The 17,202-nt window shown below is 38.4% G+C and overlaps 1 protein-coding gene across 8 annotated transcripts in view; it reads left to right on the top strand.

Moving 5' to 3' along the window:
* LOC127956808 (ELKS/Rab6-interacting/CAST family member 1) overlaps positions 1-17,202 on the top strand; it is a 191,761-nt gene that overhangs the window by 83,519 nt on the left and 91,040 nt on the right. For all 8 annotated transcript variants that reach the window (XM_052555019.1, XM_052555018.1, XM_052555023.1 and 5 more), the window contains one exon: positions 9,996-10,156. In XM_052555019.1, coding sequence (XP_052410979.1) covers positions 9,996-10,156 — 161 coding nt within the window. The remainder of the gene's footprint in view (positions 1-9,995; positions 10,157-17,202) is intronic.

The following is a 17,202-nucleotide window of genomic DNA, read 5'->3' as shown; positions in this document are numbered from 1 at the left end:
CGAAGTGTTTTAAAAAATTAACCAAAGTCTCATGGGTTTGGAACGCCTTGAATGAGATAGATCACAGGATTTTACTTTATTTATTTATTTTTGATTTAATGCAACTCAACTGTCTAAATGGAGACCGAATTTAGATGTAGAACATGCTGAAAATGGATTGAATGTACAAATAAACTGTTAGTAATTTGTTATTTTATGATTCAAAGTCGCTGGAATTCCATACTCGAGTCGTTCTGGCCCAGTCTAACTAGTTTTTAAGGCTTCGATGCAGATTGCACCACTGTCCAGCTGTCTGTTGAGCCTTGGCGATAGTATCCGACTCCTATAACCTTCTCTGAATGATTCCTCCATGAACCGGACAACACCAGCAGCCAATCAGGCTTTGAAACAGAGCGCAAAGTAGCTGCCAAAATCTTGCTTCCCCTCTACCTGATTCCCTGAACTTTTCCCTTTCCTTTCTCCCTCTCTGTCCATCTTACTTGGCTTCATCGACTCTCTGCTTCATTTTTAAACCCTTAATGGTTTGCTCTACCTTCTGTGGATCCTGGCACCCTGCCGTTTCCTTCCTTTTCGCTCTCTCTCCGTTTTCTAAAGATTCGCATGACTGGCTGAGCATCGTCCCAGTGCGCATTGCAGTCTCGGGAACATATCGTGGCCTAGAGTTTTTTCACCGCCGGGCGGACCTCCGCTCCAATCCCCCGGAGGTTAATTAGAGCCGGGGGCTGCGGTGGGAGCCAACGCTGCTGCTAAGCCTGGCCGGCCCCCTCATTTGGGCTCAGAGAGAAGAGGAAATAGGGACAGTACAAGTGCCACCCTCTGGAACCAGTCTCCACGCTCATTACCGATGTCCCAGCCGCATCAAGTCTCACTACGCGCACTCAGGATATCGTTGTTGGAAGTTCCTCCTCACCCTGTCACCTGTTATATAAGAAAGAACTCATATTCCGGGTTACATATTTTGGGAGTTATGAGCTATATGGAGAAAAAAAAAGAAAACCGAATGGCGGCTTGCCTCACTGGCAATTGGCAGACAGGTTTTTAAATGCGTAATTTGTGGTCCTGCATTAAACCATGCATAATCTAATTAGCTTCACACAAACGCACATGGTTTTTCTTACGCACACACAGTCTCTCATCTGCTATTTAATTAACATCCCTCCATTGCTTCACCACTCCCTCTGTTGTGCCAATCATAAGCAAGCATTTGTCTTTAGCTCTGTGTTCAATTTCCTCCAATAGCCGCTCGGCTCATTGTTCTCATTGTGCACATGTTGGACCGAGTGCGGTGCCTGTACAAATTGCTGTCAGTATGTTAGTCTTAAATGTATGGGGACAAGGGCGACTGCTCTTTGTTACACTGACATGAAAGCAAACCCCTGGCTAAAAACCAGTCTGTTCTCTCTTGTGCGTCGGTTAAGCTTACTTAAAAGCTCTGTGTGTGTGTGTGTGTGTGTGTGTGTGTGTGTGCACTTGTTTAATTAGAGCACATGGAAGAGGTATAAGTTGTTTGCCCCATTCATGCAGGTAATTAAATTTGGAAATACCAGTCCAAACGTGTTTCTGTAACTTCTCATATGTACCAGATGAAGTCTGAAAGATTTCTGACAATTACACAGGTCACTGTGAACATCGTCTGCTAGAATGCTACAATCATCCAGTCTTTCCTAAAGGAAATAGATGACTGCAAATGGAATTCTGTCATTATTTACCAGTTCTAAACCCACAAGCAATTTTGGTTTTTATATATATATATATATATATATATATATATATATATATATATATATATATATATATATATATATATATATATATATATATTTATTTATTTATTTATTTATCCATTTGTAATTTCAAATTTCTCCACAGGTGTGACTTATGTATCAAATTAATGAATAAAGCAATGACCATTTAAATAAATAATGCCAAAAATGTATTAAAAGTTGCATGTATGATTTTGATATTTCAAGTTATATGTGCTGTCATGAGGTAACAATGAATAATAGTATTTAGTAACATTAAACTAAATTAATAAATGCTGTAGAATACAGTCGTTCATTGTTAATTGATGATACCCAATTCTTTAATGTTAACGAAATAGATCTTATTGTAAATTTTGCTGCAGTGTTCATGGTCGGTACATCTATGAAACACTCCATGTTTTTTAAAAGCCATATAATAGCTTTGTGTGGCAAGCAGTCTTAAATGAAAGTTTATGTTTATTTCCACCAGATTTGAAGTCATTTACGTGAATCAGTGTGGGTTCTTGCGTGTTTTGTGATTTATAATGTCATCAAACTTGTGGCATATTTGATTTGAGAGCTGCGGCGGCGAAGAATGAATAATGACAAATAAATCAAATGATTCTTTTGTGTTTCACATAAGAAAGAATTTGGAAGATTTGAAACAACATGAGTAAACAGTGACACATTTTTAAATAACTTTTTTTTTCTATACTTTCCTGGTTTTAATTTTTCTCTCCATCTCACTTCATCTCCTCCATGCAGAATTGATATTTCAGGAGTGTCAATGTTTTCTCAGTTGGTTTGATGTGCTTGTTTAGCGGATGAGCCGGTCTTATTTTAGGTGATTTTTTTCATGAGCGTTAGCATCCTGCCAAACCCCATTGCAGCAACTGCATTAATGAGTCATGTGCTAGTAAGGGCAAACGTGGTCATTGAGAGAAAAAGGGGGGTATTTTCTTCCTACACAGGGCCCTCGGTGTGCAGTGACACCAGTCACTCAGCTCCAGCGTGGAATTTACGGCCGGGATGTACGAAAGCGACCAGCCGCTCATGCGGGGCCAGTGAAAACGTTTGCCCAAGACCACATGAAAACACACGTCCAGTCTCCAGACATGATTCAGCAGCGAAATGACATACTTCATAACCTTCCCTGGAGGCAGTGGACCAAAGAAAGCCTCAAATCTCTCTGCTCGTGTTGACCGGGGATGATGGGATGTCTCGAAACCGCCCTTACTCTTTCACCACAAGCTTTTCCCCGTCGGCCTGACCCAATCCCGTATGAACCTCTTTTCTGCTCCGAACCTGTTCTCACTCAGCTTGGCTCCATGGTTACTATCCTCTTTCTCTAACCCCTCTTCCTCTGCTTCCAATTTCCTTCTGCGTGGTTAGTTTCAAACTGTTGTTCTGTTTTGCTCTGTTATGTCTCTGTCTCCTCTTCGGCTCTTTCTGTAATCCCTCTTTCTCTCTATTTCTTCTACATCGCTCACTGCCTGTGCGAAGTGCTCTCATGACCTAATGCATGACTCCGGCCACGCTGGCTTAAAGTGGCTCAAGGTATGGCACGATTAATGTTCTCTCGTTCTTTTACTAGGACTGATTTGAGTTTTGTGCTTTTCATCAGTTTCGCAGCATCTCGGTGACCTTTTTTTCTCATTTGGATGGGGGTGTTTGACAAATGTGGCTTTTGGTCCCGATCCAAACCAAACTTTTCCAAATAGGAAGCTTAACCACTGACAGAGTGCAATTTATTGACTGCTCCCTGAAGATGAGCTCTATCAGATCATTATTTTATGTGGAAGACCTCTCGTATGCCTTCCCCCGGCTTTCTTTCCATTATATTGGGAAGTCATGCTCATTTGCATCTGTCTATCAGGATAAGTTATGTTTTGATTTAACTTTTATATAGTGCATCCAGCACAATTCAGTTTCTGCACTTGGAGAAGTTGAGTTTCCCAATTGCATGTAACACTAAGTGCGTTATATAAACGTGTGGTCAGTAGTTATGCTCATAGAAAAGATGTACAGTAGTTCACCCAAAAATCTATGTCCTGTCATCATTTATTTGTTTTAAACCAATTTGACTTACTTTATTTTGTAAAACACAAAAGGAGATGTTTAACAGAATGTCCAAGCTGCTCTTTTCCAATACAATAGAAGCGAATGAGGATAGGGAATGTCAAGCTCTAAAAACCACTAAAAATTGGTCTATGAAACTTATTTGCTGTATACAGTATATAGTCTTCTGTAAACATGATAGCTTTGTGAGGGAAAAAAGGCTGAGATTTAAGTCAATTCCACCAGTGAAATTAATTAAAAAAAAAAAAAAAAAAAAAAGTGTAAATTTAGACACATTTTGACCCACTCTTTGCCTGAACCGATCAAGTCACACTGTCAACATCTTTAGCAGTCACATTCACTGTCAGTTCTCACTCCATACTGCAGGGGGCAACGTGACGGCAGAGCCTGAGGTCTCCAAGAGGCCCAAGCCAAAAACAGACATGGAAATTAGTCAAAGAATAAATAGCTCTTACAGCTGCTGCTGCTGCTCTTTCTCAAGTTTGTATTCAACCCATGGTCAGAAACAGCCTGGATTTTTATGATAAAACTTTAGAGGGAAATAAAACTCCCTCCTCTGCTAACATTCCCAACCAGCTGAGATCCAGACACAAAGCTCAGCACCCAAAACACAGCAAGATCCAAAGACCAGCTTGTTGAAATTGGCTTTCTGCTCACCATTGAGGACGGGGCTGCTCTTTTGGCAGCCAGGGAGGAGAGAGTAGGAAGAGACGGATGAGAAGAAGGGGAGACAGAGCTGGAGAAAAACAGCACGCTGCTGCATTAAGCAGTTTTTATTAGCGTTATGTTTCTGCTCCGAGCATCTGGGTTAGTCTGGATATCTCTCGCCGGAGGTGATTAGAAGCTTCTGAGTTCTGAGTTCAGCTGAAGAGAAGGCCCTGATCTAACGCCCCACCATGATCTCATCACCTCACAGTGCACATCAATATCAAACCAATACGAGGTCTTCCACTTACAAAAGTAGCACCATGTTATTAGAACGCGATAATATCTTGTCTTTTTCTAATAATCGTTTTTTTTTTTTTTTTTTTTTTTTGTGGAGGGGTGGGGGGTGCATTTATTGAAGTACTATGCAAATACCATGATATGTAAATATCAGTCAGTACCATGAGATGACCATGCTAAAGTACTATAGTATTACCAGAACATGGTGAGGATTGATAAAAAATAACATAGACATTTTGTTTTGTTATTTTGTTAATTTATTTATAATTTTTTAAAATAATTTTTATTTATAATTTTATAATTTGGACATGGTACAATCTAGTAAGATTTTTTTTTTTATAATTATTTTGTGCTTTTATAATTTTGTTTTACTTATATTTTGTTTACAGATACACGGTTAAATTAACTGTACTTTATTTGATTTTACTCTATAGGTTTAGTTGATTATCTAGAGCCAATATTTTTTATTATTATTTAGGCGATACCCTGGTAACCTTTGAAGAATCTTGAAATACCAATAATTGGTAAATAAGTATTCAGTACCATGGTTTTAAGTATCAAGGTGTTACCATTAGATATACTGTATACTGTACCACGGTACAGTCAGTACTGTGTACTTTTAGATTTAATTTTCATTATTTTCATGCAGATTCTATTGGTTATTTTCTGTAGGCATTTTATCATACTAATCCAGTATTCTCTTATTCTTTTATATGGCTAAATAGACATTTTCAGTCATTAATTAGAGCACCACTTTTTTGTTTTCTGAACAGGCTTTGCTTTTCTTTTCTTTCTTTTTTTTATTCATTTTTGATTATATTTATTTTTGGTGCATTGCATTTACCTATTTCTGTTTTTCTTTCTCTCTTATCCCGCTCTCTTGTAGCTCAAAGAGGCAAGTATACAGCGCTCAGCTTCATTCTTTGCTTATTTCCACGTGCCTTCCCTCATCTGAAGAGGCATCTGTTCCAGCCCCTCTGACCCTGCTTCAGTCTTTCTTTTTCCCCTCTTTTCCTGTTCTTTTTATCACTCTTCTCCTTGATCACATACAGATCCTCTTCCTTTCCCCAAGGCCTGTTTCTGACACCGGTTTAGAACAGTTCAGCCTTAAATTAAACAAAAAAGGAGAAAATCACTGTTATCAATTCCATGGACGGTACGTCACTACTGATGTGAGCAATTACTCCAAGTCGTAAAAACACTTGCAGAGGCTGAAGCTGGACTGTGACGATCAGTTAAAAGACATGCATCTCAAACGCTTTGATCTGTACTCCTCCTGCCTTACTGGTTCACGTTCCCAGTGTGAGACAGGAAGTGGTGTTATCATTACCCAGTGAAGTGCTCAATTTTTCACACCCGAGGTGTCATAATTCACTGCAGCGTTTTTTTACGACTTGACTAACATCTGAGGTTAGTTTGTACTCCCCTGAGAAAACAAGCGCTGCATGTCACCTTGCTCTTTTATACACACACACACACCATCCATTCCTCCATCAGAGAAGGCAATGGCACGAGCAAGTCTGCTGAACTGCCATGGTTTTAATCTTTCTGCTTTTCTTTCAGAGAATTCTCAGAATGCTTTACTTATGGGATGTGAAAGGCATACAGTACATGTCTGTATAATAAAAAAATAATTTATTTTATTTAATGAAGGTGTTCATAATTGGGGGTCCATTTTTTTAACTGCAGTTGAACATGTATGTAGTCCAAACCACTATAGTCATGTGGTGTGGCATCAGCATTGATGGAAGAAAAAAGTCACAGAACCAGACGTAAAGAAAATCATTGTGTTTAAATGAAAAAGCTCTGAATCAGAACTAGTTCTCAGTTCTACACTATAGAGTACTTGATACCACAATTTTCTTGATTTCTTATGTAGGCTCACTGTACACATTTTTGTGTGTGAAAAAGATTTGACTTTCCATCGTTCTGCCAGGCCGTTAGTCAGACCTTTCAAATCTGTTAATTATCTTCTAATGAATGTCTTAACTCAACGGCTTTGAGAATTTGGCTCCAGGCGGCGCTTACTAAATACTTTTGCAGTAAAACTGACCGAGCACACTGTAAATTAATTCGAATCCATTCGTTCCAGATGATGTTTGGTCGCTGAGGATGGAGTGAGTTCACATATCTCCCCTCCAGGCATGGTGACACCATATCAGCTCTCACACATCCTGGACTGATTAGTTAACCGCTCTGCCGTCGCTTTGTGCGTGTATGTGTGATTGCACATTGAAGAATTCGTTGAGATTTTTGTGTGCTGTTGAGTAAAAATGCACCAAAGTTCTCACGGTTCCATTCCATCCCCCTCTTCTCACCTCTCATTGGCTGCTGGGTTTTAACGGACAGCTCTGTTGCCCCGCCCACACCACAGGGTTGCCACAGGCTGTGAAAATAATGCTGCCAGCGTTTAAATATTTCCCTCTGCTCATATTGAGGGGCCTGAGGCATCCATTCTATCTCACTTTATCTCCCAAGAGGAAAAAGTAGGCATGCAGGTTTTTTTCGTTGTATCTGTGAAAAATATTACCATCTTTTATGTCCACTCGGACTCTCGCCAGTTTTATTCTTCTAAGATGTGACCTGTGCTCTGCGTTTGAGTGAAAAGCAACATTTGCCTGGCCTGTCTCTGTGAATAATGATTTCCTCTTCCTTATTTTTAAATCTGACATGCATTACATCTTAATGTAAGCCATTCCGGTGAGCCCTCGCTTACCTGACCCTATCAGGTGGAATTTGCCGGTGGATTTCACGTGCTCAGGGGAGGCACCATCATCCTCGGGTTTTAGTCACGACCCGTTCGTTGATGTCCAAGATCATCCTATGTGAGTTTGGTATTGTCTGGGATGACAAACGAGAGCGGGACAGGAAAGGGGATGACAGTAAATTTGACTGAGCGGGTTTTGGTAGCTTGTTCACTAGGCTTGGCTTGGGTGTAGTACATTAGGCAGATGACTTATGATGACAGCTGGATTGAATGCACTCCCAGATCCTACAATACCTCCAGCCACCAGAGGGCAGCACTGCTGAGAGCATGTGCTCACATGTACAATTCAGTTTTTTTTTTAAGGGTATTGTCTTTTTTCCCTGTTTTGTGGTGCTTCTATTTATTTTCTCCAATCATACTGCTGGAAAACATTTCCACTGCTCACAGAACATAAGAAAAGATATAATGTTTAGGGCCGGGACTCGATTAGAAAAAATTATCTAATTAATTAGAGGCTTTGTAATTAATTAATCGAAATTAATCGCATTTTAATAGCATATAAATATTTGACCTGAGAACAGTGAGAAATATTTTTTTCCACATGGATTTATAGTATACCATTGAATAATGACTGAATACATAAGCTTAAGCAACAAAATATTGTTTATTTTTGTTCAACCAAGTCTAGCAGACCAGTGCAATTTTTGCCATTAAGCGTAGCAATAGCATATTTAGAAACAATTTAGAAATAGTACATTTTAGAAATTCAGGTAGCTTATAGGTGCTGGAACCTTCTGTAAAGTGTTTTTTTAAGTAAAACACAATACTGTCAATTACATTCAGAACATTGGAAACCCTGACTATTAGAAAACATCTCTCTGTTGCTTCAGAGGCCATAACATATTAAGTCTAACTCTCAATAACCTTGGCCAAAACAATAAAGAGTTCAACATAAACTGCCAGTTGCACCAACAAAATAATACATAGTTCAACATAAAGTGTAAAGTCCACGCTAGCTGCTATATGTTTTGCGTTGAGGTGATACTTGAGGCTCGATGTGCTGCAGTGATATGGGAACGCTAGTTGGTGCTTCAGTATAATTATAAACTCATCCAGTGAGAAACGTTCCGCGGTGCAAAAATAAGTTATTAAAAATGCGGGAATTTTTTTTCTGTAATTAATCTTAATTAACGCGTTATTTTTTGTGTAATTAATTAATCTCAATTAACGCATTAAAGTCCCGGCCCTAATAATGTTACATGACTTTGGACAGTGTTGGGCGGCAATGCAATGAAACTCCATCTATAAATGTATTAAGAATTAATGTATTTAAGGAATAGCTTACCCATTAAAAAAATAAGCATTATTTACTCCACACCTGCTATATTTCTAGTTCTTTGAACATATATGACTAGAATTGAATTAATTATTCACAGAATGAATTATCTTCTATTGCACTCATCTGCGTGTTCATGAGAGAAGTAGTGATGGTGGATTTGTGAATGAATCAGTCTGTGTTCGTTTGATCCTGTTCACAAAACTGATTTGAGTGATTCATTCCTGATTCACACAGATCTGGTTCTTGAGTTCATCTCACTGACTTCACTGCACATGAATCACTTGTTCATTAACCCCCCTCCCCCTGACCTACAACTCCTGTCAGCACCGAGACTCGAACCTGTGACTTTTGGGTTACAAGTCCAACTCTCTAACCATTAGGCCACAGCTTACCCCCAAGCCATATGAACTGCTTGAGGAATTTTTAGTTAACTGTTTTTGGATTTGAATCTATGTAAAAGTGTCTGTATGGGACAAAAGCTGATGAAAAGCAGAGCAGAGAAGGATGGATAAACACCGAGAACAGACGAAAGGTTACTGCACAGAATGCCGCCCGAGGCCTACGTAGTTTCCTGCGAGCAGAGATTTCAGAGAGACCCGGGGTGAACCGCAAGCGGTCGAGGAGGCTGTGAGAACCTCTTTGAGCCAAGTCACTAAACCTTGCCTTCCATGGAATACATAAACCTGCCACGCCGCTTGAATTATCCTCCTCATTCACTCGCTCCTGTTACTCCGAGTTATAAACATTGTGTGGAAACGGAGGGAGACGAGAAAAGAAAAATCACAGTCAGGAATGGAGAACATCCACCTTTTCGAAAACAAAACGGAGCGAAATAATTTTGGGGATGTGATGTATGATAAACCTCATCATGAAGCTGTGTAGTTAATATATCTGGTGTAACTCACTCTTACGCACTCACACACTGGTCTTTGTTTTCACCCGTTCTCTTATTCCGTCTCATCTGCTGTCTTGTATATCAATCTCTTTCCCTCTTTTGTCCATCCATTTTCCTGTGCACAAATCCATTTGTGTCCCTGTGAGCTTCGCTCTTGGCCTGCTGTGTGTTCACTCAACATATTTTGTTTGCATTCTGTCTTACCCGACATGATTATGTTTTTGTCCTTATGCTTGTTTGTTGTTCATCAGCACAAATTTGTTTATTTGTGACTGTTTGCATGCACAGATGGAGGAGCTGTTGGCTGCCATGGAAAAGGTGAAGCAAGAGTTGGAGTCCATGAAGGCCAAGCTGTCGTCTACCCAGCAGTCCCTGGCCGAGAAGGAGGCCCACCTGACCACACTGAGGGCAGAGCGCAGAAAGCACCTGGAGGAGGTTCTGGAAATGAAGTAAGACCTTTACACTTGTCCTTCAGCCCTCTTGGCCTGGTATACAGTAGCAATCACTTGCTGTATGACTCATTGCCATCTTAAAGAAGAACATTTCACTGATGTTCATTTTTTAAAGTGATATATGTGACCCTGGAGCACAAAACCAGTCTTAAGTCGCTGGTGTATATTTTTAGCAATAGCCAAAAAAAAAAAAACATTATATGCCAAAAATCATTAGGATATAAAATAAAGATATTTGTAAATTTCCTACCATGAATATATCAAAATGTAATTTTTTGATTAGCAATCTGCATTGCTAAGAATTGGTTTGGACAACCTCAAAGGTGATTTTCTCAGTATTTAGATATTTTGCACCCCCAGATTCCAGATTTTTAAATAGTTGTATCTCGGCCAAATATTGTCCAACCCTAATAAACCATCAATGGAAAGTTTATTTATTCAGCTTTCAGATAATGTATAAATCTCAATTTCGAAAAATTTACACTTAAGACTGGTTTTGTGGTCCGAGGTCACATATTATGATAAACAGAGTTTTCTTGCTCGTTTGAAAGGATTATGTAGATGTATTCCATCATTACAAGCACAGGCTATTATAACTTGGCATAGACGTTGTTCCTCATTTTACTTGCAGAGGGGTTAGCCAATCATAACAGAGGACATTCACATATTGTAATCTTAAAAGTACTGTAGAAAAATTATCCGGTTTAAAATCTAATCATTTAAGTTCCACAATTTCAGTGTTAGAAGGATTTTCGTGGCGTAGGTCAGGGGTTTTCAGTGGACCCCCAACTATGTTTAGTGTTATTTTATTTTATTATTGTTCTGTTTTTTTAAAATAACGTGACAAATTATGCATTTAGAAATGTGCACTTTACATTCTGCATTCTATTATATTATAGTTTTCATTCATATTTTTTAGTTTTTGAGTTATTTTTATATTCTTTTTTGTTGTTGTTGTCATTTTAAGTTTTTTTAAGGTTTTAGTCATTATGATGTGATCTATTTTTTATATGTTAATATAGGTAAATTTTGTAGTTCAGGTTTAGTTATTTTATTTCATCAACTCATCAAGAAATGTAGAAACCAGCTAAAATAAAGCTCTTCTATTTTATTTCAGATGGTGAATATTTTATTTCAAATAATTTTCTAATGGTTTTCTAATATATTATTGACATACTGTATATGTAATGTCACATATTATGATAAACGGGGGATTCCATTATTATAACTTGGCATGGACGTTGTTCCTCATTTTACTGGCTGAGGAGTTAACCAATCATTTATATATGATGATATACACATATGTGTATGTGTATATATATATATATATATATATATATATATATATATATATATATATACATATATATATATATATATATATATATATATATATATATATATATATATATATATATATATATATATATATATATATATATATAAATACACACATACATAATTTTTTTTTTTTACTTATTTATTTTTTTAATACATTTTTAGACCTTAACTTTTCTGGGTCCTCTGATCGCACTCTGAAAACCCCTGGTCCATGGATCAAGGCATGATTTTTTTTCTTAATGCAGTAGGAAGGCCAGAGACCTCGAGAGACTGTGTGCTCTTGGGAGGCTGAATGGTTTTTTGAGTGCTTCTTTATTTCAGCCTTTTCCTCATCCTCCGCTGAGCTTCTACAGACTCATTTCTCCAAGATATCACTTCAGCAGAATCCAAGAACCCCTCACTCTTTCTCCGTTTTCTCCCACAGTATGCTCTGATCTCCCTCTTGTCTTTTTTCACTCCCTCTCTCACAGTCTCTTTTTTTTATCTGTGGTTGTTTTGCTTTATTGTTTTAAACACTTCACGACTAGATGGAGATAAGAGGAGTAGTAAAGGGAATATTGGTCCAAGGACTCCATTCCATATTTGAATCATGATTTAATTAAGGATCCCTGAGAATCAGAAAGGAGACCCTCTTGCTGACAAATGAATGCAGCTTCATTGAGAGGGTTTGGGGCCTAGAGAAAAGACCTTGTCTTCTACCTTGTAGATTTTGTACAAGTTCATGTTCATGCTGGAATGTCTTCTACTTTCTTATGCAGTTTTTGAAGAAATATACACTATCATTTATAACTTAAAAGAAAGTTGTCTTAAGTCAACTCTATTTGGGGTTAGGGCTTCAATTATCAATTACAAATTTGGTAGCCCTTTACAATAGATTTAACATTAGATCATGCATTGACAACAATTTGTATTCATTTAGTAATGCAGTTTTGTTTATTAATTCATGCTCTTTCTTAATTACATAAATGTTACATAAATTTAAGTTTAAATTAAAATGAAAACATAAAGTGAAATATATATGTGCATGTATATATTATTTAGAAGTAGATAAAATGTATTCGTTTATATAGTTATTGCCATTAAGGTAAAAAAATATATATAAGTATTGTTCTTTGTTACTTCATGTTATTTAATGCATATTGATATGTAAACAAACTTTTTGTAAAGTGTTACCAAAAATGTTTAAAATGAACTGAATGACGTAATGAATCGTATATACCCCCCAATTGAAGGTAATTCAGAAAGATGAAACATTGAATAGACAAATAGTGTCTCTCTAAATAATTTTTATTTAAAGGGAATTTTTCCATTTCAATTATTTTTCTGCCTTTTTTTTTAACATCCTCTACTGTATATTGACCTCACAGGACTATTGTGTTAGACTGAATATCAAGTGAGTTTAAAATAATGGTTGTGGTTGCGGAAAAATGAGTCAGAGTCGGAGTTTCAAGGACTCTCAGTGTTTTCCAGATTGGTGTGGTGATTTGATTGTCAGCCATATTCTCAGAGGCATGGGTCTCTCTGCATGCTTCAGTTATGATGGATTCTAGCATTAAAAGAAGATAAAGAGAAAGCTGAGAGATGATGGGAGTCTTAATCTAGGTGTAATGTGTTTCAGTTAATGCTGCGTACTGATTACCATAAAGATCATTTTGCCACTTAATATGAAAGAGAAGGAGAGCAGGGCCCCATTCCATCCAGATTTTGCTGTTGTTACCAGAAGGGTCAGCTCAACTGAGACAGGGAGCGCTGTGTATCTCCACCGGCCTCTCACTAACCACACATTTACAAAAAAAAACTGTATTTGAGTGAAAATAAGGCTCTGATAGCGATGGACGGGGAGAGGGTGGTCTTCAATCTGTTTTGGCGATGAATGTAATGCGGTCGGGGCCGGAGAAAGTAGACTCACGACTTGAAGGGGCCCCGCCGGCTGGCAGCAGACAACCAACTGGACCACTCATTAAAATTTTGAAGGAAAAACACAAAATAGCAGACGCAGAGGTCACAGACTTTTTATTTATTTATTTCCTCGGGCTGAACTTCCGACCGCACAGTTTAAAGTCAGCAGTGTGGAGACATCGACCCTTTGGGCTGGTTCTCCATCCTCGGCATCTAAAAAAAGTCAGAATTACCACTCTTTCTAAACTCTGTTTCCCTACAGTTTGCAAAGGGGATTTTCAAAATGTTCTGAAGTCTGTTATATTGCCTTTTTTCCAAGTTGAATTTAAAGGAACAGCTCTCTTTAAATTTCAAATTGTCATCATTTGCTCCCCTTCAAACTTGCATGTTTTTTTTTTTTTTTTTGTGAAACACAAAAGCAGATGTTTAGTAGAATGTTCATGCTGCTCTTTTTAATGAAATGAAAGCATATAGTGGACAGGGGCTGTAAGGCTCAAAAAATTTATGTCTATATGCCTTATTATTTGCAAGAATATGCCAATTTTGAATGTGCAAAGTTTTAAATGGAAAAACCAAGGAAATTTGAATATGTGAAAGTGGTTAGAAGAACAGTGGTGTTTGGTTGTATTGACAAATCTGGAATGACATAACTTTATGCACTGTATTTGAAAATTGGGGAATTCATCGTTATTTGGATCAACTTTTTTTGAAATGTAACCTTTAAGGGCTTTAATTTACGACATTGACAGCAAATAGCTCAACAGTTGTTAAAATCTATTGTCAAGGCAAATGAATTCCACAATGAGGTCATTATTCAGATAAAACTCACTGAATGTAACCAGCAGAGAGAAATGACCATTATGAGGTCATCGCTCAATTAAAATCCAAATGGACTGTCAATGGGGTTCTTTGATAATGCATAGAGGTGAATTCAAGCTGTGTTGGCGCCAAAGTTTATGAACGTAACTGTGCTGTACGCAGTGTGGTACTTCCATTCAGGCTTGTTTTGTGGAATGAGCTGAGGATTTAGAGCGATGGGTTGAGGCGGTAATGAGATCTCCAGCACACCATCCCATCCTCATGTTTCCTCTCCATTTAGCACAGTTTAAATGCCCCCATACCGCTGGATATGAGATGTGGTGATATCCCAGTGTTCCACCATTTGATGTGGTTTCCTTCTTTCGTTCACTCTTACTTCCACCAGCTCACGTTCTCAGCTTGGTAAAGTGCGACCACAAGGCAGACATCAGTCATCTCCCTTTGAACAAATGTTTAGCTTTCTTTCTGCAGTTGTTTGGGAGTGCTGGACATTTTGGAGCGGTCGCTTGAGAGGTGGATGATGATGGAGGGGTTGATCTTGATGAAGAGGCCCCTTCTCAGATATTCGCTTAGAGGCATTAAGCCACTTGTTCATGTTTTAGGGCTTGAAAAGAGCTGTCACCACCTGTGTGGTTCTTAGCTAAGTTCTTACTGTGAAACTCAAGCTTGCTTAGTTTTACAAAGGTCTGGTCCACACGGCTAGGCCCTACCCGTTTAAATGTGGAGAGACCATCTAAAGGACATATAAACTGCAAAACCAGTTTACTCCGTTTGGAGTGTAAATTTAAGCTGGAACTTGAATTTGAAAGTTGGATTTAATTGTTCGTTCACCCAAAATTATGTAATTAATTAGTCACCCTCATGTTGTTCCAAACCCGTAAGACCTTCGTTCATCTTCGGAACACAAATTAAGATATTTTTGATGAAATCCGTGAGCTTTCTGACCCTGCATTACAGCTATGCAACTGACACATTCACGGCCCAGTAACCTAGTTAGGACATCATTAAAATACTGACACAGCAGAGAAGAAATTGTTGAATAAAGTTAAATTTGTTTTCTTTGCACACAAAATGTATTTTCGTAGCTTAGAATGTCGTAGCTTATAAAATTGCAATAATAGACTAAAAAGTATTCATTTAAATATTAGCATAGCAGACATCAAAGCATAATACACCATTTAAAAAGTGTCCTAGGTAAAACTCTTTTGAAAAATGTATGTCATTAGACTGGAAAACTGTAGAAAATCCAGTGTCTTGTATGAATTTACTTATACCCTTAATCCCAGAAGTTGCTTTAAATCATCCAATCAGATTAGACAAAGTTTGCCAGAGTAAAAAAGCCCTTTTCAGTTTTGTGTACAGTTTTGTGTGCGGTCTGTGGAGTCTTGCTAAACCTGCAGCGGTTTGCCGCTTGGCCTTGCTGTAGTAGATCAATATCACTTTAAAAAAAAATTCCCAACAACTCCCCACTCATGTCACAGCTGGAGCTTTTCATCTCCAGTGGGAGTCCAATTATAAGGTTTGAGCATAAGCGTAGGTATGTGAGGAGTATGTTCGAAGGTGTTTAAATTGACACGGGGTGATGGTGAGGTTATTGGCTGCCCACAAGGTCTCTATTCGAAAGGTGGGTGAAGCTGCTAATTGCCCCTGTTAGCACCCTAGTTTCTTGGAGCGGAGCAGAATGGTCGGCTTATTACAGGGACGAATGCTTTAAAAAAACAAACCTGTGGATTGTCCAGCATGAAACCCAACCACAGTTGCTTTATGTTCACACAACTGATTCACAGCTTTTTGTGTGGATTAAAAAGGTTTTTGTTTAGTTCACTTAAACGGAACAAAGCCTAAAGGAGAGATGGGGAAAAAAAGTTGGCACCTCATAGGGTTTGATAGGTATGCAATATAAAACTACCATTAGCATCATCAAAAGAAGATTTTGAGGAAGTTCAAAAGATTTTATTTTTCCCACTGCCTTGTTTTTATTGTTTTAAGATGTCAATCGCCATATCCAAATGTTCTTTGCCTTTGTAGATTTGTAATCTTTGAATGCTACCATCTTGTAGTGAATGATGCTTTTGTTAAAAAACAAAATGCCAAGTTCAGTGGGTGGTATGATTTAGTCGCCATAATGGGTGTAATAACACAGCGGACTTAACTCTCCCAGGCAAGCCGTTCTTGGCAGCCATGATGCAAAGCTCTTAGGGGAGCTGGAGCAGATTTGTCTTTGGTATCTGGGTGGCAAGAGAGAGAGAATCTGACATGATCTCTTCTAAGAAGGCTGGAGCAGTCAGGGGCCATGAAGCCCTGGCCCAGAGATCTTAGCGAGCATGTGAACACGGATTATTACAGCATGGAGCCAATGAGGCTGGACGTGTGTGAGAGGCCAAGTGGGCCCTGCAGCGATTACACTTTAAACAGCGTATAATGGCCTCGGCCCTCCCCGTATCGACCCCGTCGCTCATGTACACGAAAGCCATAATCCAGCGAAATGTCAGGAAAGCGCAAAGACGCATGTAACGTCTCTGTAAATGTCAAGGCTGCTTAAAGATAACAGTGCGCCGGTGGTACTGCTGTATAGCGAGATAGATCACATCAGGTTTGTTCGATGCTCTGGGGTCTTCTGCTGGACCCATAATCATTACATCACATTAAGAGTGGCTTAATCTTTCGATATTAAACCAGCAGTGATAGGACCATTCTCTTGTCCTACAGGAATGGATATTGCAACCTCAACACCATTGCAAACTTTATCTTTAGCAAGACTTGCCTAGGTAGCAACCACAGCTAACCTTTAAATGCTTGGAGAATTCTGTCGTTTAATGTCATTTAATAACCCTGATGTCATTCCAAATCTGTATGATTTTCTTTTCTTTCTTCAGTGGAAAACAAACAAACAAAAATTCAAATTATGTATGCAGAATTGTGCTGGTTGCTCTTTTCCATGCAATTACAGTAAATAGGAACTTAAGGAGGTTTATAAGTTTCAA

Source organism: Carassius gibelio, chromosome B4 (genome assembly GCF_023724105.1).
Source record: "Carassius gibelio isolate Cgi1373 ecotype wild population from Czech Republic chromosome B4, carGib1.2-hapl.c, whole genome shotgun sequence".
Classification (NCBI taxonomy): Eukaryota; Metazoa; Chordata; class Actinopteri; order Cypriniformes; family Cyprinidae; genus Carassius; species Carassius gibelio.
This window is presented reverse-complemented; position numbering and strand designations above follow the sequence as displayed.